Source organism: Cucurbita pepo, chromosome 16, assembly GCF_057944985.1.
Source record: "Cucurbita pepo subsp. pepo isolate OVF chromosome 16, ASM5794498v1, whole genome shotgun sequence".
NCBI lineage: Eukaryota > Viridiplantae > Streptophyta > Magnoliopsida > Cucurbitales > Cucurbitaceae > Cucurbita > Cucurbita pepo.
Window position 1 is genome coordinate 13,800,160 of NC_141813.1, and position 25,102 is coordinate 13,825,261.

General features: G+C 36.5%; 3 protein-coding genes and 1 non-coding gene across 6 annotated transcripts; 2 read left to right on the plus strand and 2 right to left on the minus strand.

Annotated features, from left to right (window-relative positions):
* Positions 1 to 199: 199 nt before the first annotated feature.
* LOC111776696 (uncharacterized) lies at positions 200 to 2,605 on the minus strand. Its single transcript, XM_023656012.2, has 4 exons — positions 2,328 to 2,605; positions 1,688 to 1,818; positions 953 to 1,057; positions 200 to 838 (listed from the first exon to the last, which is right to left on the minus strand). The coding sequence occupies exons 1-4, from the start codon at positions 2,400 to 2,402 to the stop codon at positions 427 to 429; spliced, it is 723 nt and encodes a 240-aa protein (XP_023511780.2). The 5' UTR covers positions 2,403 to 2,605; the 3' UTR covers positions 200 to 426.
* Positions 2,606 to 4,481: 1,876 nt separating this feature from the next.
* LOC111777746 (ankyrin repeat family protein) lies at positions 4,482 to 8,325 on the plus strand. 2 transcript variants are annotated; one of them, XM_023657460.2, is made up of 7 exons: positions 4,482 to 4,859; positions 4,939 to 5,102; positions 5,809 to 5,896; positions 6,866 to 6,930; positions 7,444 to 7,512; positions 7,878 to 7,927; positions 8,027 to 8,325. In XM_023657460.2, the coding sequence occupies exons 2-7, from the start codon at positions 5,025 to 5,027 to the stop codon at positions 8,148 to 8,150; spliced, it is 474 nt and encodes a 157-aa protein (XP_023513228.2). In that variant the 5' UTR covers positions 4,482 to 4,859; positions 4,939 to 5,024; the 3' UTR covers positions 8,151 to 8,325. The 2 variants fall into 2 exon arrangements, with proteins under 2 accessions (XP_023513228.2, XP_023513227.2); XM_023657459.2 differs by having other exon boundaries at positions 4,484 to 5,102.
* Positions 8,326 to 14,075: 5,750 nt separating this feature from the next.
* LOC111777082 (protein LATERAL ROOT PRIMORDIUM 1) lies at positions 14,076 to 15,742 on the minus strand. Of its 2 annotated transcripts, none has more exons than XM_087118551.1 (2): positions 14,786 to 15,742; positions 14,076 to 14,679 (listed from the first exon to the last, which is right to left on the minus strand). In XM_087118551.1, the coding sequence occupies exons 1-2, from the start codon at positions 15,546 to 15,548 to the stop codon at positions 14,327 to 14,329; spliced, it is 1,116 nt and encodes a 371-aa protein (XP_086974677.1). In that variant the 5' UTR covers positions 15,549 to 15,742; the 3' UTR covers positions 14,076 to 14,326. The 2 variants fall into 2 exon arrangements, with proteins under 2 accessions (XP_086974677.1, XP_023512287.2); XM_023656519.2 differs by having other exon boundaries at positions 14,076 to 14,685; positions 14,786 to 15,740.
* A 3,309-nt stretch (positions 15,743 to 19,051) lies between these two features.
* LOC147789125 (small nucleolar RNA Z247) lies at positions 19,052 to 19,191 on the plus strand. Its single transcript, XR_015412603.1, has one exon. It is a non-coding gene; the product is annotated as a small nucleolar RNA Z247 (small nucleolar RNA).
* The last annotated feature ends 5,911 nt before the right edge of the window (positions 19,192 to 25,102 follow it).

Genomic DNA, 25,102 nt, shown 5'->3' on the forward strand with positions numbered 1-25,102 from the left:
AAGAATTACAGATATTTACAATGGTATGATATTGTCCATTTTGTGTATAAGGTCTCATGACTTTGCTTTGAGCTTTCCCGGCCTCATACCATGGAAATAGTATTCCTCACTTGAAAATTCATGATCTTCCACTAAATTAATCAGGACTCCCTCCCAATAATGCTCAACAATTAACCCCTAAAAAAAAAATAATAAGAGATTGGTAAAGTTTTAATACTTTTATGATTACTTACTTTTGAGAGCCAATGTTTATAATATAAAGAATTCAATGGTACACCTCGTAGGTGTTTATGATCTCCATCTTAGATTTCTTTGGAGCTACCAGCATCTGGTAAGGCACATCGCCCAGCAAACTAAAATGAACCTTAGAAACTGTACACAAGGTCAAGCGCAGGGCTTATTTCTATACAGGAGCTCGACATAAAGTTAATTCAGGCCAAACCTAGCTAAATGTTCTTGATGCTTAGCTGCTGCAGCTTTATCAGCAGCTTCCCGTTTCAATGCCCTTTTAGCTCGTCGACCTGTTTTATCCTTGGAAGCATCTTTTGTCGGAGGCTCCCGTGATGAGCTAGCTCCAGAAAACTCTGGCCTTAAAACTGGTCGGGCTTCTTGTCGACCTGCCCTCACGTATCCATTGTCTCCCCACCTCCGATTGCCGATTCGGAGACTTGGCGAAGCACCCAGGTAAGCTTCCTCAAGCTCTTCGTCCTGATCCTCATAAGGATAGTACTCCTCAGGATCATCATAGGTTTCCTCCCGATCTTTAACGATCAGTGGCTCATACCACGAAGCTCTCAGAAGTAGGCATACGCTCTCCTCAAACATATAGTCATGGATGCTAAACAATGCACAAGCAATATATAGTAAGAACAGTAATTTAAAAAAGATACCAGGCCACCTAGAGTTCAAACTCTAAACTATCAAAGGTCCATAGAACGATGAATGGACATACCTCCCGTCAAGAGAACGATGCACAATCAGGAACTCGAATGGATGTTTACATTGCGGACAGGTGGGTTTTTGAGTGTATGAGGCCCATCGAAGGATGCAAGTCGTACTTCATGAAAGGTAAAGAAATATGAAACAAAATAAGACGACGCCCATATGCACAGCTATAAAAGGTCACCTTCATTCCACAAACAAACAAGGACAAAATTTCTAATGCTTCAAAGAACAATAAATTTCTATCCAAGTCCCACCAAGCAAGCATTTTAACTTCTATATAATGATTTCTGCTAGTTTCTGACATAACTTTCAAAGAACATCAAACTATAGATTAACCATTCCTAACTCCAAGATGCTTTGGTTATAAGCCTAGAACAGCATACCTCTTCAATTAAATCCGAACAACCTCAAGTAATATTAGAAACATTGCACAAAAGACGATATGGATACATTGAATTTTCTCCCACAAAGTTTAGCAGAGTCCCAGGAATATATGTTCGCAAGAACTTTACACTCCATCTCCATTACAAGCATATAGTCGCAACAAAATGAAATATAAATGATAAAAGCAGGCATTAGAATTACACCATCTATAGAACTTCAACATTTGACTGCAAAAAGGATTCCCATACAAATACTGGAAAGAAACAGATCAACAATTACCTAATGTATTGAAGCAGGTGAAAGTCATTCCATAAAAAACATTAATTAGTAGACGAAAGATTAATCAATTAGAACTAACCAATAGGCGTGTTCGCAACCTCTAACTAAAGCAGTTTCTGGCAGGGATATTTTATTTAAGCAAATTGCACAAGCGCCACCATGGCTCCCATGCCCAGTCCCTTGAATTTCTAACTTCTTCCACATTTCCACCTGAACGTGCAAGTACAGCAAGTTAGCAATCCTCGAAGTATGTATGCGCGAATAATTGAAAAAGACCAACAGAATCATAGATATGCAACTCTGACTGCAACAGAGGAAGGTTTTCAAAAAATAAATAAGCATGCGCAGGAGATCGACCAAATTCGCAAGTGGGAGACGAAGCAATTCAAACTGGCAGTCGGATAAACATAAACAATTGCTCCTGCTTCTTATGGTACAAACATCAATTCAATTCGTTTTAACCATATTCTTCCTAGATGATAAACGCAGAAAACAAGCCTCCCGATGTGCGTAATCTAGACAATGAAAGAAAACAAGACTGAACCGACGATCTCAGACTTCAACCAGAAAAGCAAATCTTGAAAATGAATGACAACAAGACTAAATCAACACAAATCGGAGACGACCATTCCCATGCCAAGTTTTACGCCGCTGATTTTCTACGATAAAGAAAGTTTGTGAAAGTATATCAACTTCGAAATGAAGAGAAAGAATAAAACCTGGTCGCAAACTTTCAGGTCTTGAACGGCATCTGACAATTCGGCGCTTTTGAGAGAGATTCCGGAAGAAGTCATAGCGAGTACGCGAGGGTTTCTCCTCCGATCTTTCTCGCTTTAGATTACACAGGACGCGAACAGTTCTTCAGCACAAATCAAAACTTTGAAAAGAATGGCGATGCTGAGAATTATTCTGAACCAGAAGAGAAAATAACAGATGGTCGAAAATATTATCTACTCGAGATCCAAAGAGTTCTTGGTGAAAAATTTGAGAACTTGTGAAGATGAAGCCTCTTTTATATTAAGTTCAGGGTTATATGTTCATAGTCAAATTTGATTTCTTTTGACCCAAATTACTTCCCTTGTTTTATTCTAAACCTTTTTACGTAATTTAGCTTCAACCGACATTGGGGTTTTCCCATCCATTCGGTGAATATAATTTTTCCCTTTTAATAAAAACAATTTTTTTTTTTTATATATATTTTGAATATAACAGCTAGAATTGAATTTTGAATAAATACATGTCAATTATAAAAAAAGTAAAATAATTCATATCTCACGTTTATAAACGGAAATATTCTTAAAAATTTTAAAAATTATTTCTTTTTAAGTTTAACGCGTAAAGATTAAAAAATATATGGGTTTTATTTATTATTTTTTTTTTTTAATTATTATTATTTTTTTTTGCATATGTTTAGCCCAAAAAATATTTTATTTCTCGCGGTAAATCCCGACGTAAAAGGCGGCCCAGCCCATTAGCTTACGGCCCAATAAAATTGAGCCCATGAAATAGTTGCCGCCTTCGGCGTGCCCGACATTCGGGTCGGATGATCCGATACAAACTATAGAACTTGCAAGGCGGCAATAAGGCGGGAATTTGCGCCCCAAGCTATAGCTTCTCTCTGACGCTGTAACCAGTAGCTGCTTCATTCTCTTCTTCTAGAATATCTGATTTAGGGTTTCTGCGTGTTCTCTGGTTCACTCTCCCTTTACTGTGTTAAACTGATTAGGAGATCGTCAGAGAGAGTTACATTCCAGATTGTGAAGGATTCTTCGCGTTGGAGACTTCAGCGGTAGCACGATGGTGGTGGTGGAAGAGAATCGATCGGAAGAGCAGAGCACCGTGGAAACAACGATTGATGACATCGAGGCTCTCGTTGATTTAAAATCTTCGATCTCTTCCGTATCAAATCCTCTATTTCTGGTTTGTTCTCATTTCCTTCCATTGCAGAATATCTCTTCATCTTCTTATCAATCTTTCATAGAGTTTTCCGTTGTGTGGTTAAACGAATTCGCGTTGAAGTTCAGTGAACCATGGATTTTTTATACCACATTCTTGAATGGCAATAAAAGTCGCTTAGTAATTGGACTCGAACAATTCTCGAGAAACTCACAAGTGAAAGATTCCTATGTGGCTGTTATCCTTTTCAATATTTCTCAGAATTCACACACAATATCTGCAGTTCAATGAAGCTTTTGGTCTTAATTACAACTAGCAAATTTCTTGAAAATGCGAATGTTTCATATGCGATGGTAGGGAATCTAAAACAAATACTGATCTGCCGAGTTTAGTATAGTGGTAGAAGCATTGTTTCTACAATTTCAAGTCATCGTAAGGTCATATAACGTTATGAATAGCATTTCCGTTCCTATGTTAACCTAGGAAATGTATGAACAACTTGAATTCCGAAAACACCGGATTACCAAATTGTTCACCTATGAAATAACTTTAGGAAAGTAGTACATCATACTTGTGAAATTAATCAAGATATTAGTGATTTTTAAGGGTCCAGTAACGAAGGACTTAAATGTTGTAATGTCACTTGACAGGGTGCTAGATACAATGATGTAGATGATGTAACACGCCTTGCTTCTGCTGGTGTTCATCTCGATTCCAAGGAATTCCGGTGGCCGAACTGGTATTTCTTATCTTCCATATTTGATAATATATACACATTTTTTATGTGCACTACAATCGATTCATTTGGAAATCCAATTATTTTATTTGTTGGTGATTTTCACTTCCAAGTGAACTGTTCAAAACTTAGATATCATGTTAAACCACCCACTATAAATCAAAAGCTTAATCAAGATTAATTAGTGAATTAGAGAAGATAGAGGAAATATCGTTACTTTTTTAATTTAAATGTTCTATGTTTAAAATAGAAAAAATATCTAAACAATATAGCAAACGGAGTAGGGACCGATTAAATTTATTTTAAAAAATTGAGGGACAATAAACATAATTTTATCTTTTTTTTTTTTTTTCAATGCATATACTTAGCCCCAAAAGAATATTTTATTTCTCTCGATAATTATATATTTTTTCTTCCCTGAAAAATCGTGACCTAATATTTTCCCATAAGCGGCCCATACCATTAGTTTATTGGGCCCATGAAATAGTTACCTTCGGCCTGCCCCGACATTCGAGTTGGCTATCGAGTCGGGTGACCCGGTAAAACTATACAACTTAAAAGGCGGCAGTAACGCGGGAATTACGCCTCAAGCTCTAGCTTTGCTCTGACGCTGCAACCAGTAGGTGCTTCGCTCTCGTCTCCTAGAATCGCCGATTTAGGGTTTTCTGCGTGTTCTTTGGTTCACTTTCTCTTTACAGTGTTAGACTGATTAGGCGATCGTCAGGAAGAGTTACAGTCCAGATTGTCAAGGATTCTTCACGTTGGAGACTTCAGCGGCAGCACGATGGTAGTGGAAGAGAATCGATTGGAAGAGCAGAGTACCGTGGGAACGAATACGGATGACATCGAAGCTCTGGTTGATGTAAAATCTTCATCCTCTTTCTTTATTAAATCATTTATTTCTGGTTTGTTCACTTTTCCTTCCGTATAGTTTTCCTTTCATATCTCTTCATCTTCTTATCAATCTTTCATATAGTTTTCCTTGGTGCATTTAAACGAATTCGCGTTCAAGTTCAGTGAACCTTCAATCTTTTATACCACATGTTTAAATAGCAATAAAAGTCGCTCAGTCTTGTCCTCAACCAATTCTCGAGAAAGCATAAATGAAAAATTCGTATGTGACTGTTATTCTTTTCTATATTTTTCAGAATTTGCACAATATCTGCGGTTCATTGAAGCTTTTGGTTTGAATTATAACAAGCAAATTTCTAGAAAATGCGGATGTTTCCTATTCGATGCTAAGGAATCTAAAATGATGTTTCCTATTCGATGATAAGGAATCTAAAATGAACACTACTCTGCAGCGTTAAGTGTCGTGGTAGAAGCTATGTTTCTACAATTTTAAGTCATCATAAGGTCATAGAACGTCATGGAGAGCATTTTGGTTCGCATTTTGGCCAAGGAAACGACGAACAACAAGAATACTGAGAATACTATGGATTAGCAAATTGATCGCCTATGCAATGATTTTGGAAACTTAGTACATCATATTTGAGAAACTAATCTATATATTTGTTATTTAAGGGTTCAGTAATGAAGGACTTGGATTTTGTGATGTCACTTGACAGGCTGCGAGATACAATGATGTCGATGATGTAGTAAGTCTTGCTTCTGCTGGTGTTCACCTCGATTCCAAGGATTCTGAGGGCCGAACTGGTATTTTTCTTCAATATTTAACAATATGCTTTTTTTCTTCAATATTTAACAATGTGCTTTTTTAATTTATTTATGTGCATCACAATAGCTTGATATAGAAATCCAATTATTTTATGAGTTTTTGTTAAATCGCCATTAAACAAAATGCCTAAGCTTATGAGATGATTGATTGGTGATTCAAAATGGTATCAGAGTAGGAGTTAGAGCATGAGGTCCTATGTTCAAACCCTATGATGTCATATTTTCAATCCCATAAGTGAGGGAAGTGTTGAAGTGGTTTGTTGAAAACTTTGATATCCCTGTTAAATCACTCGTTAACCAAAAAGGTTGCTTGATGATTTAACAAGTTTAGTCTACGACTTATGTTCCCTCAGCTATTCCAACATTTCAATTAAAGCTTTTGTTCCTATTAAGAAACACTTAAGCTGAATTGATAAACATTTTGTTTTTGAAAACTAAGCTCATAAACACTATTTTCTTTTATAGCTTTCTTGTTTTGTTACCTATTTTTGGAAACGTTCTAAAATATGAAGCCAATATTTTGAAACTAAAAAAAAAAAAAAAAGAAGAAGAAGAAGAAAGAATTTAGTTCTTACATTTTGGATTTTGTTTTTTTATTTATTTTGGCTTACAATTGAAAAGTGTTTTTAAGGAATGTGAAACGCCTAACCAAAAGCGTTTAAGAAACAAGCTATATTTTAAAACAGAAAAAATCATAAACAAGATGGTTATTGAATGGGGACTTTTACTCTATTGAACATACTCATACTTTCAGTCCTGGTATATTTTGTAATTCAATTTACAAACAACAATTTTTTAGTTAGTCGAGGTCCTCAGATGTGAACTTCATTGATTTTTTTTTGGGTGCAAGAATATTTTGCTAATTTCTAGATCATTCGATGAGTATGGAGCCATTGAGAATGCTATCAAGTCAGCTCTTTCATTGTAATCTCTGTTATTTGATTGTAGCTCTACACATGGCTGCTGCCAATGGACATCTTTCGATAGTGGAGTTTCTCATAAGTAAGGGAGTGGTAAGATATCTACTTGTAATTTTACCTGCTGCTTGGGTTATCTATTTTTCTCCACTGACTAATAGTTGACAGAGGGGTTAGCCTTTCTCAAGAAACAGCTCCTTGCATCAGTTTTCCATGCATCTGTGTTATCCATAATGATGATTATATTACCGTATCATCATCATTCTTGTCGTCATTCTGGCTGTTGAACTATTTAGTTAATGAATTTGGACTGCTACAATTCCTTTTGTCTGATTGATTTGAACTTGGTTATTTCTCCAACGACTCTAGTCCCGTTATATATATTCTGTTGTAGTGTTTTATACTGGATACAGTTCAATTCAGTTTGTTCACTTGTATGTTTGTCACCGACTTGCCTTACTCTGTATCTTCCCAATTTATTTTAATCTTCTGTTTGATGAAAATGGCAATTGTAACTTACCATTTTAAATCCTGTGATTGGATTCAGCGAATTTTACCCATGCAATCTTGACCTCCAATCTTATTTTTAACCTCTTCGAGTGTGAACAGGATCTGAATACTTTGAATGCGGAGAAGAATACACCACTTCATTGGGCATGTCTGAATGGGCATATTGAGGTAATGTTCTAAATTCTATAGCTAATTTCTAGGTTTAGTTTCTGATTTTCCATATCTTATATATCTCCTAACTTCAATAATGGATAAGTTAAAGAACTTTAAACGTATCAAATAGAACATTAAAACTTTCAATTTTGTAGTTGATAGATTGTTTGTTTATTCAACATTTTCTGAATTTTCAAACCTACTAAACATTAAATTGATTTTTGTTTTATTACAAGAATTTTTAAACTTCTAATTTGATGTTCATTGGGGTCATAATAGTTCTATTTGACAAGTTGGACTTGAAATAGAAAATTTAGGAACTTATTAGACATTCTTATCATAAAAATTCTATTTCTCATCTTGTTCACTCATTCCTTTAGGTGGTTAAGAAGTTGATCTTGTCAGGAGCAAATGTTAGCCTATTGAACAGGTATGTAATATTTTATAACTAGATGAGAGATTTAATAAAAACATTATAAAATGGATCTCTATCTGTTCGTAAAATTTTAAACATTATATTTGTGTATAGCCATGAGAAAACTCCCATGGACGAAGCTCTGACACGGGGGAAAATGGATGTAATTGACGCGATCAACACCGCAGTGGCGCAAATCGAGCTCACGGGCATCAGTGTTTCAAGTATGGAAACATAGGTGAGGGAATTCGACTTTTTTTAATTATTTATTTGCTTAATAAGTAGGAAAAATTCTCAGTCTTAGGATCAGAAATATGCTTCCATCTTATTTTGCACTTCTCCACCCAGGAACTCTTAGTTAGAGTTTCAAATTACTTTGCACTAAAAATTAAGCATCCATCTCCTTTTGAATACCCCAATTACTTTCTTTTCAATTTTGCATGTTTTAATTAGATATCCAGTTATTTCTCAAAAATTATATAAAAGTACGCAATGGAAGGCATAAAGGGAATTTACTTTTATTTTATTTATATAGCCGATCGAATAGTTATTGTCGATCGTGGATATAGAAGTAATTAACATCTAGTTTTTCTTTTCACCCAAATCTTTATTTTTATTGATTAGTATTTTCAAAAATATATTTTATTTCTTTGTTTTATAACAATTACTGAATCTCCTTTTCTGTGGACACCGACTGATTACCTGAAATGGCAACAATTATGGGTGCTAAAACTATTTTAAAAAAATTCTGTCACAAGCATTATATTTGAAAATCTGTCTGTTCTGCATTTGACCTTAAAATATAAAAAGAGTCATCCAACCATACCATTTAAATCTGGTTATTTATCAGGTCTTCAATTTAAAACAGATAAAAATTAATTCTCATGTATCCATGACCTATTACTTGAAATCATATTTTATTTTGAAATATTGTAAAATAAATTATTAATGATAAAAAATGTTGTGTTTTAACTTGTTTGGTTTCTTACCTCTTCAAACTAGTTTGTACACAAAATGGACGTGTATAAAAATTAATTTAGCTAAACAATGGTCGGAGCAGTTTTATGTCGGCATATATTGAGTTTTTGTTAACAAGTGATCTATACCACAAGGTTGATAAATTATAGAATTATAAACGGTTGAGTAAATTGACTTACGTAACAAAGTGTATCATAATGTTTATTCAGCCAAAATATTGAGTATGAAGATAATAATGAGGAAAATTAAAAAATTAAAAAAAAAAAAAAAAAAAAAAACATGACGGACGAGGATGAGTTCAGGATTTTAGGTTCGGAGGTCAAAGTCAGTTAATGTAGAGGATTTTGTTTTCTACCGAATACGAGGGGAATTTTCCATTCTGATTTTAAATTCCTTGTGCATAGATCTTTTGGCTTGTCAAACACAAATTAACCTCCGAACTTCTTAAAATTTGCATGTAAATTGTTAAAAGTTCCCTGACTAAAAGTATTTTTTCTAAAAAAATTGTAACTAATAGTAGTCAATTGAATTTATATAAAAGTGTGACTAACGATCACATGTTTCATTAATTAATCATATTTTTTAAAACTGTCTTTCTGAGTAAAAAAAAATCAATATTTTAATAAGAAAATCAAAGAAAAATAGAGTGTCAAAAACAAGAATATGAATTCATATGACCACACATGCAAAGTATGAAGTGAAAAATTCAACGACCAAAGCCTTGTTTATCTTTATTCAATCATCAACCAAAGATTTATTAAATCTTTTATTTAAAAAATCAAGTGTAAAGAAATAAGGAATCCGATAGGCAACGAAAATAATTAGAAAAATCAAAACCTACAAAAGGATAGTATACAACTTTCCTCCAATGACTGCACCATTCATTCGTTACTTTCTATGGATGCAAATGCATGTAAGGTTAAAATTCTTGTTAACTGAAATATAAATTTTAAGAAGAAAAAAAAGAGAAAAATAAAAGTGGTGGCAAGCGGGAAGGCTGTGAACAGAAGTGACGGAAGCAGTGAAGATTCTCCTGCTCAGATAGCCAGATTTCATGGCATTGCAAAAGGCCGAACAAACAGCAAAGTTTTAAGGTCTGAGAGGCTTAACTCCTACTTTACTTTTACTTAACCTCCAAAAATGTGTGCTTAACCCCCAGTCATCCTTTCATGTCATGCCTATCCTTTTCTTCTCATCCACTACTTCTTTCCATCCCTCACAACACTGAAACTAACTCAGACACAACCGACAAATGTATGATTTCACGATTTTTGTTTCGTAAATTTCTCGATCAGTTCCAGAATGTTTCCAAAACGCCTCAAACGTTTGAGAAAAGTGATTACTAAATACTAACACGGGAGAAGTGTACCTGAAATCCTCACTGAACGCCATATAACCTACAGAGACCGTAGTCGTCACTATTCGAACCATCAGGCAGTGGTTCCAACAAAAGTAAAGCAAAATGAGTGGCAATAGGCTATTCTACGACGACAAGGACTCGATCTAGAGAGAACATTATAGAATAGGAGAAATGTGGAAGATCGAACCGATCTCTAGGAATAGATTAGAGAGAAAAAGGAAATAGACAACTCTCCGACTCTTCCTTTCATGTCATCCTATCCTTTTCTGCTCATCCACTCCTTGTTTCTGTCCCTCAACACTGAAACTAACTTTTCCTTGTCGCATTGGAACTCGGACACAACTGACAAAAGTATGATTTCACGTTTTTTCTTTACGTAAATTTCTCAATCAGTTCCAGAACGTATGGAAAACGCCTCAAACGATCGAGAAAAGTCATTCACTAAATACTAACACGCGAGAAGCGTACCTGAAATCCTCCCCGAGCGCCGGAGAACCTACATAGACTGTAATCGTCACTATTCGCACAATCAGGCAGTGGTTCCACCAAAACTCGAGCGAAATGAGTACTAATAGGCTATTCTACGACGACTAAGACTCCATCTAGAGAGATCACTATAGAATAGGAGAAATGTGGAAGATCGAACCGACCTCTAGGAATAGACTAGAGAGAAAAAGGAAATAGACAGCTCTCCGACTCTTCCTTTCATGTCATGCCTATCCTTTTCTGCTCGTCCACTCCTTATTTCCATCCCTCGCAACACTGAAACTAACTTTTCCTTGTCGCATAGGAACTCGGACACAACCGACGAGTATGATTTCACGTTTTCTCTATCCGTAAATTTCTCGATCAGTTCCAGAACGTATGGAAAACGCCTCAAACGATCGAGAAAAGTAATCACTAAATACTAACACGCGAGAAGCGTACCTGAAAAGCTCGCTGAACGCAGGAGAACCTACAGAGACCGTAGTCGTCACTATTCGCACAATCAGGCGGTGGTTCCACCAAAACTGAAGCAAAATGAGAAACAATCGGCTGTACGACGACCAGGACACGATCTAGAGAGAACACTATAGAGTAGGAGAAATGTGGAAGATCGAACCGATCTCTAGGAATAGATTAGAGAGAAAAAGGAAACAGACAGCCCTCGGACTCTTCCTTTCATGTCACGCCTATTCTTATCTGCTCATCCACTCCTTGTTTCCATCCCTCTCAACACTGAAACTAACTTTTCCTTTTCGCATAGGAACTCAGAAACAACCACTAAAAGTATGATTTCACGATTTTTTATTTTCATAAATTTTCCGATCAGTTACAAAACATATGCAAAACGCCTCAAACCTATCGATAAAAGTAATTACTAAATACTAATACGCGAGAAGCGTACCTGTAAACCTCGTCAATCGCCGGAAAACCTACAGAGATCATCGATCGCGGTGGTTCCAACAGAACTGAAACGAAATGAGCCGCAATCGTCTGTTCTACGACAACGAGGACTCAATCTATATAGAACATTATAGAAGTGACGAAATGCAAAAGATCGAACCGATCTCTAGGTATTGGAGGGAAAAAGGAAATGGATCGCTCATCAGTGAAAGATAGAGAGAAGAGATGGACGAGGAAGAGAACAAAACGTATTGTAGTAAGTACAACCAAAATGAGCAAGGATTCGAAATCCGACCTTTTATATTTTTCAAAAATCAATTAAAAATAAATTAAATTAAATGATCATATCACTAAATGACGTGTGAGAGGAGGAAAAAGGAAAGTAAAAAAGACTTCGAAACAAATTAGTTAAAAAAACCCTAAACATGAAAATTCTGCAAATCTTTTCGCATTCAAATGTTTGGAGGTCAGCAAAACCGTCTCACGATAACATAAATATTAAAAAAAAAAAAATTATAAAAAAAATCCAAAAAGTTCTAATGATGTGCCCTCAGAAAATTATGACATTTGTTCGTTTGTGCACTAAATTTCGAAATTTAAAAATCATTCAAAATTACCTAAAAAAATTAATTTCGAGATTTTGTACCTAATAAAGAGATTTTAACCCCCAAACACTCTCCATATACGATTTAGTTGCCATTTTCACCTTCTTCAGTTCATAAACCATAAATAATATCATTTCCATGCAAAAAGAACCCACAAAATATCAAAGAAAATTTAATAAATAAATAAAGATATCAAAGACAACAACTAAAAAAGAATGGAAGCAAGCCAGCAAGCAATAATTTATTATACAATCCAAATTATTTTTAAAAAAAATAAAATAAAACTAAAAGGGATAATGATTGGCTGAAACCAGAAATTGTGGTGAATAATGGCAGTATTTTATGCATCTAAAGAAACAAAAGGTGGAAGTAACCACTAACATATTAAATCCAAAAGAGACAAAGGGGCAAAAAAAACAGCAGAAATCCGTATACTTATCTTTGGTTATGGAGCTTTGAATCCCTAAATTCCTTATTGTTGCCTGGCAGTGCCCACGCTATGCTCGTATACGGACACAGCAATCTGAATTTGCAGTTCTGGAAACGTAAATATTGTTCCAAAAGCCACAAATAATGCAATAAATACATGAGAAGACATCCATGGAGACAGTCTAACCACTTCTTTGCGCATATAATGCAAGCATTCAATGTCAGTATTCAAAGCCCAGCAAGGTGTCTTAAACAACTACAATAATTCAACATCTTAGGTTATCATCAGCAATGAGGAAAAGCATTCCTTCAAACAACCCACATGCAAAATCCTTTAGAACAGAAACGATTTTGGTGTCTAGACGAGCAACCAAAACGTGAATCGGTGTTCGAAAAATGGTGGTTCTAAGACTTAGATTCTGAAGAGAAGGAAAAAACATTGATTTCAAAACAAAGGGAGAATATAGATGTCAAGCTAGTGGACTAAAAGAAGTGGAAGAGTCTAACAGACCAAACTTACCGTTGACAAATATTGTCCGCTTTTGCCCGTTATGTATTGCCATTAGCCTCACGGTTTTAAACTGCGTCCACTACAGAGAGGTCTAACCCTACTCCGTCAAGTGTGTCGCACCATTCGATGACTAGCTCTGATACCATTTGTAATAACCCAAGACTACCGCCAGTAGATATCGCCCGAATTTAGGCATTCACTTCAGAGCTTCCCCTCAAGGTTTTAAAATGCATTTACTAGGGAGAGGTTTCCACACCCATACAAAGAATGCTTTGTTCCACTCTCAACACTCCTATCAGAAATGTTATGTTCCTCTATCCAATCGATGTGAATCTCACAAAGAGTGAAGTGACAAAGACATCGTTCTTAATGTTCTCATTTTCTCAAGCTTATGATTGCTGACACCTCAGCAGCCTATGAAACCAAAGACTTAAATCCAGTACCTAACAATGAAAATTCAGCATTTGCAGCTCACTTGAACTAGCAGTCTTTCATAAAGAACCAAACTCAACCAAATAGAAAAAGGCCAACTAGTTAGGAATATATGTCCATACCCATCAAGAGAAAACAAGAACTTGTCAGTCACATGGCGAACAGTAAGCGCACACAAGACAAGCATGAACAAAAGAGATAAGGTGGCTCACGTCCCTATGATCATCACAACTGATTTTAATATTAAACTAATGAACAGCTACCACTGTAGATTTAGCCAAGAGAACAAGAATTGCTAATCAAGAAAAGAATCAAGAGGGACATAGAAAAATCGGGGCACTGTAACGGGGAGCATGCAGGCAGTCAAGACCTATAATAATGAGATTATAATCAAGAACAGAAACCAACAAATTTGCATCAAGAACAAAAAAATAATAGAATAAATAATTGAAAGATCAATAATGGAAGGTGAAAGATCGAAGGCATGAAAAGAGTTGAATATTGAGTAAGGAGAATATGTTGAAAGAAGTGAGATATACACAATCTGAATCAGTCCAAGAAGATGATGAGACATAAATAAATTGGATTCAAGGGAAAATTGGGTTAGTAGAAAAGGAAGAAGAGTCCGATGAGATTACACAGTTGCAGATCCTTGGCTTCCAATTGATTCTGGGAAGAACCTTGAACCGTTAAGAAAATTAGAATAAAATATATCAGCGGATTTGATTACCATAATTTGAACCACCGAGAAAACCTGGAGCACCACCATTGCCGGAGGCGGCCGCGTTGTAAACATCCGATGGATCGACAAACGGAGCAGAAGAAGATCCGTTCCGATTATTTCTGCTCCCACCGCCGCCGTCGCTCAAATGCAGTTCCGATACATTAGGAAAGCCATCTCCGGCTTCAACGCCTTGATCGTACAAAAATCCTTTGAAAACATGGCCCCCGATCTTCACGACCGCTTGATACGCGTACTCGTCCTCGCCGTCATCCACCGCCGTCACTCTCACGCACTTGAAAACCGCCGGTGCACGTATTTGGCCTGGTAATTCCTCTTTAAATCCTGCATCTGAACCAAACGATTCGACGAATAAAAAAATATCCGTAGTTTATGGGGGGAAAAACGCCGAAAAACAAGGAACCCTAAATTTTGGGGCAATTATTCTTACCTTGATGACTGGAGCTCGTGTCGATGCTTCCTGGAGGAGTGGTGTTGGATGTGGAAGTGTGAGAAGTGGTTTGCGAGGCTATAAGCCTCGGTTTCTTCGTGCCGGAGGCGGAACCTGAAGAGCCATCTGCGGCGGTTCCGGTGATGGCCATGAGCTGTCGCTCTCTCCGACGGGCTGCAGGAACCCACGTGCTCTTCACGTGAGTCGCGCAATCGAACCCTCGGCTTCGACAACAAGTTCTGCAGCGTCCACGACTACAATCTTTCTTCGCTTGGTTCCCACAGTCCTGGCACGTTGTCGTCGCCGAGGACGACGAAGCTAAACCGCCAAAGACGCCGATTCCTCCTCCGATAAGGTCGTTGTTCGTACCGGAGGCATTATGGAGGTGATGGTCGAGAGAAGACGACGGCGTTTTCTTCAAATAATGTTGCGTCGATTGCTGATTCTGCTGCCATAGCTGAATCCCTCCGCCTCTGCAACCACTGCGACTACCCAAGAGATTATCCTCCTCAACGCCGAGGCAGGGGCCAGCAGTGAGAAGCGGAATAACACCGACGCCTACTCCGACACCGAGGGCAGTGGCGGAGTTAGAGGCAGCAAGGGAATGATCATCAGAGATGAGATTAGGGTCGTGATGGTGAGGATTTGGATTAAAAGAGGCAGCCGGAGCGACAACATACACATCTCGTAACCCGACCATTCCCATCTCTGATCCAAGGCCATAATTGAGAGACCTCTGAGCGGCAGCCGCAGCGGACCACATAGGGGCAGGGGGTCCGGCAGGTGGCGCGACAGCAGGAGCGGCATTGAAGCCAAGAGAGAGGTCATCAGGGGGAGAGCGGCCGGCGGAGGAAGACGGAGCCGCCCAGTCAGCAAAAGCACCGGAATCAGAAGGTAACCTCCTTGTAGTAGCCACAACTGAAGGCGGATGGGTTTGTTAGATTGAATGGCACGATGACCTATATGGGTCACGACCTCATGTATTTATAGATGCGTATAATGAAGATTACATTCCAAATCTATGATTTGGTAACAAACCATAAAATCATAGATTTGGTAACAAACCCTTCAAATCATAAACTAGTAAATCTTAGACTATTTTAGTATATACAGTTATGATCTATTTTAGGTTTAACACCCCCCCTCAATCTGGACGATGTACTACTAAGTTCAGATTGCGCCTAAAATAGCTAAAAGAAGGAGCTGGCAGTGGCTTTGTCATGATATCGGCGAGCTGATCCTTGGAAGATATGAGTCGAACATCAAGCTGACGAGTCGATACTCGTTCACGAACGAAGTGATAATCAACCTCAACATGCTTCGTCCGTCGATGAAAGATTGGATTGGCGGATAGGTAGGTGGCACCAATGTTGTCACACCATAGGCTAGGCGCTCGCGCTTGCGAGATCCCGAGCTCACGCAAGAGAACTTGGATCCAAATTAATTCGGCAGTGGCATCAGCAACCGCCTTATATTCGGCTTCCGTACTAGAACGAGAAACTGTCGATTGTTTCCTCGAACTCCAAGAGATAAGATTGCCACCAAAGAAGATCACATAGCCTCCAGTGCTTCGACGATCATCAGGATTCCCAGCCCAATCAGCATCTGAAAAGGCACTCAACAAATCAGTGCTGGACTTTGTAAGACACAAACCCATATCAATAGTGTCATGTAGATAACGGAGAATTCGTTTGACTGCCGCCCAATGTATAGAAGTCGGAGAGGACATGAACTGACACACTCTGTTGACACAGAAGGATATATCAGGACGTGTCAGAGACAAATATTGGAGAGCACCAACGACACTTCGATAGCGAGTAGTATCCTCAGGTGAGAGCTTTTCACCACCATTCAATAACAACTTCTCACTGGGAAGCATAGGTGTGGGCACACCTTTGGAGGTGAGCATATTGGTTCTGGCTAATAAATCTCGAATGTATTTATGTTGTGTCAGAATAAGTCCACTAGAAGTATGGCGGACCTCAATCCCAAGAAAATAACTCAAAATACCAAGATCCTTGACGGCAAAATCATCCTGAAGCTGTGTAAGAAGTTTCTCAGTAGCCGTAGAAGATGAGCTGATGATAATAATATCATCAACGTAGATGAGAATATACATCTGAATGCCCGTTTTGTTAAAAATAAAAAGAGAGACATCAGCCTTTGAAGGTGTAAAATCCAGCTGTAATAGTTTGGAGCTAAGGCGAGAAAACCAGGCACGCGGAGCTTGTTTAAGGCCATAAAGCGACTTATCCAGCTTGCAGAGATAACCAGGGTGTTGAGAATCCACAAATCCAGGGGGCTGCTTCATATAAACATCTTCATTAAGAAGGCCATGAAGAAAAGCATTTTGAATATCAATCTGCCGAATAGCCCAACCACGAGAAATAGCAAGAGATAATAAGAGCCGAATGGTAGTGGGCTTAACAACTGGACTAAAGGTATCATCATAATCGACGCCATACTGCTGTTTAAAACCTTTAGCAACCAGGCGTGCTTTGTAGCGATCAATAGAGCCATCTGGCTTTTGTTTGAGTTTGAAAACCCATTTGCAATCAATAACGTTAAGACCAGCACGAGGAGGAACTAAGTGCCATGTCTTATTTTTTTGAAGTGCCTGAAATTCATCATTCATTGCCTGACGCCAGAGGGGATGCTCCATAGCAGTAATATGTGAAGTAGGTTCAGAGGCAGAAGACCGAGCTACAAGATATGTTACTGTTCCATCTGTACGCACCTTGGGTTTCTTGATATTGTGCTTCAATCGAGTACCATACGGATGAGTAGTAGGTGCAGAATCCACATTTGAGGGGACGGCCGTATCAGCCGTTGCGAGGGGAGCAACCGATGCTACAGCAGTTGGTTGACCAACGGCCGAGGATTCGACCGGGCATTGCGCAATATCATCTGCTGGCGGAGAAGCCGATGCCTCAATCATTGGCGGAACAACCAACGCCGATTCGAATGGCAGCGACGCGGAGGATTGTTGCGGCAATTCCGAAGCTGATGTAGACACCAAATTTTCTGCATCCAAAGAGTTAGTAGGCCCAGACATATGCATGTGATCATTCTCCAAATTAGTACTGCTATTACCCAAATGCAAGGTGCACAAATCAGGGGCATTATGCGTCGACTGCATGATTGGGGAAGAATTAGGTGAGGCTCTCTTGAATGGAAAAACATTTTCATCAAATATGACATCTCTAGACATATAGACACGACCAGAATCGGTGTCAAGACACTTATACCCTTTATGTGAAGAACTGTAGCCTAGAAAGACACATTCCTTTGATCGAAAAGAGAGCTTTTGTTTGTTATAAGGACGAAGATGAGGCCAACAAGCACACCCAAAAATTTTTAATAAGGAGTAATTTGGTGGGGTATGAAAAAGAAGCTCTAAGGGGCATTTTTTATCGATGACACGAGTAGGAAGACGATTGATGAGATATGTGGCTGTAAGAAACGCGTCGTCCCAAAATTTAATAGGTACATGAGCATGAGCTAGAAGGGCTAGGCCAGTTTCAACAATATGACGATGCTTGCGTTCAGCAGACCCATTTTGTTGATGTGTGTGAGGGCACGAAACACGATGACCAATTCCAAGGGAACGAAAAAATGTGTTGTGAATTTTCTGATATTCCCCACCCCAATCAGATTGAACCCACTTGATTTTAGTATCTAGGAGGCGCTCAACATGAGCTTGGAATTGCAAAAATATACGAGGAGCTCCTCGCCATGTCTTCTTCCTCCTCTCCATCCACCATCTCCAACACCGTCTCAACTACCATGGCGACTTTTGGCCTTAAACAATATCCAATCCCTCTACACCATGTTGTCACAGTTCGTCTAACCAAAAACAACTTCATCATATGGCGTGCCCAGCTCCTCCCCTACCTACGGAGTACGAAGCTTATGGGCTACCTCGATGGCACCAATGTTGCACCTGCCAAGCTGATCCCTTCCTCAACTGCTGCTGGTGCTGAGCTGGTCTCTAATCCGGCCTATAATCAGTGGTATGATCAGGATCAACAAGTCCTTAGCGGCCTTCTCTCCTCCATGTCTGAGGAGATTCTTCATGATGTGGTTGCCGCTACTACGTCCAAGGAGGCGTGGGATACCCTGCAGCGGATGTTTTCATCGTCAACTCGTGCTCGCACTACTCAGATTCGTGTTGAGCTTGCCACGTCCAAGAAACGAGATCAATCTGCTGCAAATTATTTTTGCAAGATCAAAGGGCTAGCCACCGAGCTGGCCGCCGCCGGCTCTGCCTTGCAGGATGATGATGTGATCGCGTATCTTCTCGCTGGTCTTGGCCCTGACTATGATCCCTTCGTCACCTCAATGACTACCAAGAGTGAAGCCCTCACCCTTGATGATGTGTTTGCACATCTAATGACGTATGAAGCTCGCCAACTACAACACCAGGCTGAACTTCAGTTAAATCTTGGATCTTCTGCCAATTATGCTAGTCGTGGTGGTCAGCAGAAGAATCGTGGGCGTAGGGATCGCGGTCGTGGTCGTTCTCAAGGTTATGCACCCTCTCGTCCTGCTGGTGATCGTCGTGGCCCTTCTGCTCGTCCTTCCTGCCAGATCTGCGGCAAAGTGGGGCATACTGCTATCCGCTGCTGGCATAGGATGGATGAGTCCTATCAAGATGAACCTTCTTCTGCTCTGATACCATGTTAGACGAACACGACTCTCCACAATGGTATGATATTGTCCACTTTGAGCATAAGCTCTCATGGCTTTGCTTTGGGCTTCCCCAAAAGGCCTCATACCAATGGAGTTAGCATTCCTCACTTATAAACCCATGATCATTCCCTAAATTAGTCGATGTGGGACTTCCATCATCCAACACCTCCCCTCGAACAAAGTGCGCCTCCCCTTAATCGAGGCTCGACTCCTTTGGAGTCTTAGTCATTTTTGACTGCCTTCGAGGAGGGGCTTGACTCCTTTTCTTTAGGAGTTCTTTGTTCGATATTTGAGGATTTGAGGATTTACCAATTTATTGGCACGACTAAGTTTAGGGCATGGCTCTGATACCATGTTAGATTGAATGGCACGATGACCTATATGGGTCACGACCTCATGTATTTATAGATGCGTATAATGAAGATTACATTCCAAATCTATGATTTGGTAACAAACCATAAAATCATAGATTTGGTAACAAACCCTTCAAATCATAAACTAGTAAATCTTAGACTATTTTAGTATATACAGTTATGATCTATTTTAGGTTTAACAGGGTTTATATATGGAAAAACAAGATAAGAAATGATAAAAATAAATATAAAATTGAGATAGAAACAAAAGAAATTGGGAAAATGAGGGGAAAATATATACAGTTTGGGTTTGGGGTTTGAAGAAAAAGATTTGGGATCGTGGAACTCAATCTATGTAGGCGTTATATGGATGTGGGGTCTCTCTGAATTTCTAGCAGAGAGATTTTGTAGACAGAAAAAGGAGGGAAGAAGGGGGAGATTTTTTTCTTTGTTTTTTGTTTTTTTTTTTTTTTTTTTTTTTTTTTTTTTTTAGGGATTAAAAAGAAAAACAAAAGGCAAAATTAGCAGAGATGGGTTGGGTTCATGGAGCCTTTTGTAATCTTCATTCTCTTTGTATTAAGCACCGGATGAAATGCTGCTGCTTCTGCTGTGCCGCTTCTGCTTCTGCTTCTGCTGCTGCTTCTGCTTCCTCTTCCGCTGCTCGCTGATTACTGCCACAAACTTTGGCTTTTTGGTGGAGCACAAAAAAAAGTGGAGTTTATGGGAGAGAGAGAGAGAGAGAGAAGAAATGGGAGACTCTGCCGTTCATTTTATCTCCCCCGTCGTCATCTCCCTTTCTTCTCCACCTTCCATTTCTCTTCTTCTTTCTGTTTTTTTTTTTTTTTTTTTTTTTTTTTTTTTTTTTTTTGTTCTTAATCTCTCACTAAAAACCCTTTTTCTCTCTCTCTCTCTCTCTCTCTCTCTCCAATAATAACACACAATTGTAGGGAGAGAAATAAAGCAGAGAGACAAGGTATAAACACTTTTGTTTACAATAATTTTTTACGTGTTTAAACACTTTTTAAATGATAATTATTTTTATTTTAATTTTTTGTTTTTCAAAATTATTATATTATCATTTTAAACATATTAATTAAAAAAATATATAGAAAATAAAAAGGCTAGAAATTCATTAAAAACGCCCCTAGACCTCTTGTATTATATTGCCTTCTTAGGCGCGTGCTTCTCACGCTCTTCATCGACCCTCATAATGGAGCAGAGAGAGAGAAAAGGAAGTCTGAGTAGAGCGGCTAAAGTCCTCCCAAATCCTTCTGCTTTGTCTATAGATTGGATTGTATTATTTGTCGGAAACCCTAGAATTTTTCTTTCTAATTATTGTCGGACTTTCTTTCTTTTTTTCTTTTTTTTTTCTCCCGCTCTTTTCAATTAATATTTTAAATTATTATTATATTTATTAATATTAACTAACCCATCAAAGATAATCCTTTCTTTATGATGGGTCCTTTTTCAGTAAATTACTTATAATTTTTTTATTTTATTGTTTTTTTTTTTAGTTAAATCTATAAATTTAACACATCTATATCACGTTTTAAATTCTGAAGACGTAGGGTTTCTAACTTTCTATTTAAACCTTTTGTAATTTATTTGTACATAAAAATCAAAACAAGTAATACAAAAAACTATATTAAAAATATTAGTCCATAAGGGAAATGAACAATTTGTCAGAAATATTATACGGGAATCACATTAAGGACATGAAAAACTATATTATATGCATTAATTTAAATCAACATTTAAAAGTATAAATATTTTTTTTTTTTACCCTTAAAAGTACACGCTTAATTCATTAAAGTTATCCTTGTCCATACAATGGATGTAGCCTATTTGGGAAGAAATGATTTCACTCTCTCTCTCCTGACTGGGATCATATAAAATTATAAAATAAAATATCTCGATAAACATGTAACAATCCACATCTGAAATTCGATCCAAAATTTAGTACTTTGACTCGACTACATTCCATACTTAACTCATATTGTTTATATAATTGAATGTTTAGGTCTTTCTTCGATGTCTTACCTTTACTTACATGCTTCATTGAAAAATTCGCATACTTAATTTAAAAAAAAAAAAAAAAAATCATATGGTCGTGATCAGTCTTATTCAAATTTGGTCTAGATTTATTCGAAAAAATTTTGTTTGTGTAATATAAAATTTTAGATTATGATTTTAGTCATGTAACATGACAAAAATAATATCTCATCGGATCCATCTAGTTTTAACAAATTATCGACAAATAAATAATTGCTATTCGGATCTAATTTATTGAAAAGTGGGCATGACTTGACTTATTGCTCATTTATGATCATAATGTAGCTTAAACAAATTATTGCATTTTTTTTCCTTATATGTTACAACTTCTTGTCCTTTTATTAAATTATTAAAAAATGTTTTTAAAATAAAATTTAATTGCCACAAAAAATTATTTAAATACTTTTTTTTTTCACTTAAATTTTGATTTTTAGGGACTTAATTAATGTGTGTGGATATAAAGTAAAATCATTATTTATATAAATATAAAGTAAAACAAAAATAAAAATTGGCATGAGAGTAAATAGGGATTGTTGGAGGACGTGAAAGAGAAAGCTGAAAAGCTCTAATGGCCTTAGCCGCACCTTTCGGCCCTTTGGCTTGGCGTTGGGGCCACGAATCTTCATCTTCACCAAGTACTTCTCCCCTTTATTCTCACTTCTCATCCTCATTTAATTACACATCTTTATAATCATTAAAAAAAAAAAAAAAAAAAAAAAAAACCCTTTTTTTTTAATTAATTTTTTTATTAAATTAAAAAATAGTCTTTTTTTTTCCGTATTAATCCCTATACTTTTAAAATATTATATTTTAGTCTATAAATTTTAAACTTTTACTCACTTTAGCTATGTAATTTAAAAACATCCCTTTTAGTTAGTGATATTTTTTTATTTGGATCAAAATTTAAGTATAACACTTCATTCATTACATTTATTAAAATATAGCAATAAAGTTGGGTCCACGATGTGAAAATTTTGTATTGAAATTTTAACGATAGAGATCAAATTAGTCAATTTTTTAAAGTATAATGATCCAAATGAACGATTTGAACATTATTAAGAACGTTCATTTAGTTTATTTTATACTATAAATTATTTTAAAAAAAAAATGGATTACATCTTTTAATTATTAGTGGATGAAAAACATTAATTACTCTTACGTTTATCATTTTCATTTTTATTTTCACTATTGAATGCACAAAAGAAATGCCCTCCCATCACTTTCAAACATATATACGGAGCACCTTCAACTTTTTTTTTTTTTTTTTCTTTTAGGGATATGGTCTGATTCTTAATTTCTCACCACAGTAATGTGGCATTATAAAAGAAAACCAAAGTTTGAAAATGGTTTTTTTTTTTTCAAACTTTAATCAAACTTCTAAATCTATAGGATAAAAGTTTTAAATTATATATGTTTTTGTATTTATATTATCACGAGCTAAAAGAACGAAAAAACGACGTAATATTAATTTTCACAAATTTAATATTAAAAAATTAATTAACTGCAAATTACAAATAATTTCATTATCTTATTTTTCTTAAGCTTGAAATTTAAACGAATTGATTCATACATAAATCATTAATGAATCGAGCTCAAGTAAAAAATAAGAGTAATAAGAAGAAAATTATTTAGAACATTACGTTATACGAAATGTGTTGTTGTTTGACCATTTAAATTATGTATAGACGAATCACAAAATTGATATACTTCGAATCTCCACTTTTTTATACACACGTAGGTGAATTGAATTGCGTGTAGAATTTTGAATGTGGTCGTTTTCAAAAGATTCCGATATCATCGAGTGCCAACTCTCCACCGAGGTACCAAAATAAAAGTTCGACATATTTTTGGTGCAATTTTGGGAGGAGTGGTCCATTTTAGGGTGGGTTTTGAGAATTAGAAATGAGAGTAGAGAAAAAATGAACCACTTTTTATTTTGATATAAATAGCTGTGTTTTAAGCAATGGTGGTGCTTATGGGTATTGGTTCTCTATCATTTGCCATTTTTAGCATTCATCCATCCACTACCCATTTTCTTTTCTTACTTGTATCATTACGTATTCTTTAAAAGTCAACTTTGCTTTAATAATCCTCCTTCCTCTACTTCTAAGTCTTTAATTATAACACTAATTGGCTTCACTTTTCAAAAGGATGCTCCTCTACTAAGAGTCGTTTATTAAATTTGTCATTGAAAAGTGCATTTTACACTCCGTGGACGGGATTTAAGGTTTGTGAAGCAAATGTGATGAGTTAATGTAACATCCCAACCACACTACTATATTGTCTGTTTTGACTTAGTATGTATTACCGTCAACTTCACAATTTTAAAAGCTATATATTAGGAAGAGGTTTTCATACCCTTATACAAAGTCATTCGTTCCACTCTTCAATTCGGTTATTTACTATCAATTTGCTAACATTTTTGTATCATTACGCCATGTTATTACAAGCCAAAAATATTAATGAAAGATTCTTTTTGGGTGCAGTTTGACTTTTGATAAATTATTTAATTGTTTGTATTTACTTATTTTTTTAACCTAATATTGGTGGTGATTTACTTATTTAGTGTTTTTTTATAGTAAATTGCAAGTTGTAAATATGGTAAAAAAAATGTTAGATATATATTTTTTTAATAAAAATCATATTTAAATGTAGAAAATAATAAAGTAAGAGAAGCTAGGGGAAAAGTGCCCCATTTATGTGTGGGTTCGAGACGGTGTGCATTTCCAATGCGTGTCCGTACAGAGAAGGAAAAAGTGCCCCATTTATGTGATTTATATTTTTAAAAATGAACTGTAAAGTATATAACCATATCTTAAAAATAAATAGAATATATAACGACATGATTCTGTTTAATATTTTAAGCGAATCCACTTTTGTAATTAATTAATTAAAAATAAAGAAATTATTGCTTGAAAAAATCTTCATGCATTCGCCTTAATTACTACTCCATCTGCCGCAGGTTTTCCAACTTTTGTGCCATTATTATTAATATAAAATAATTCCACCATTATTATTAATATAATATAATATAATGGTTTGTTTAACGTGAAATAATAATAATTTTTCATCAATAACTACAATTTATTATTATTATTTTTTTCAAATATCTAACTTTAGTATATATCGATAAATCCTAAAATAAATATAAATAAACATTTAAAAACAACGGTGTTTGTGTTTAACAGCTGTGGTGGCGTGGTTCTATTTTTGGAAGAAG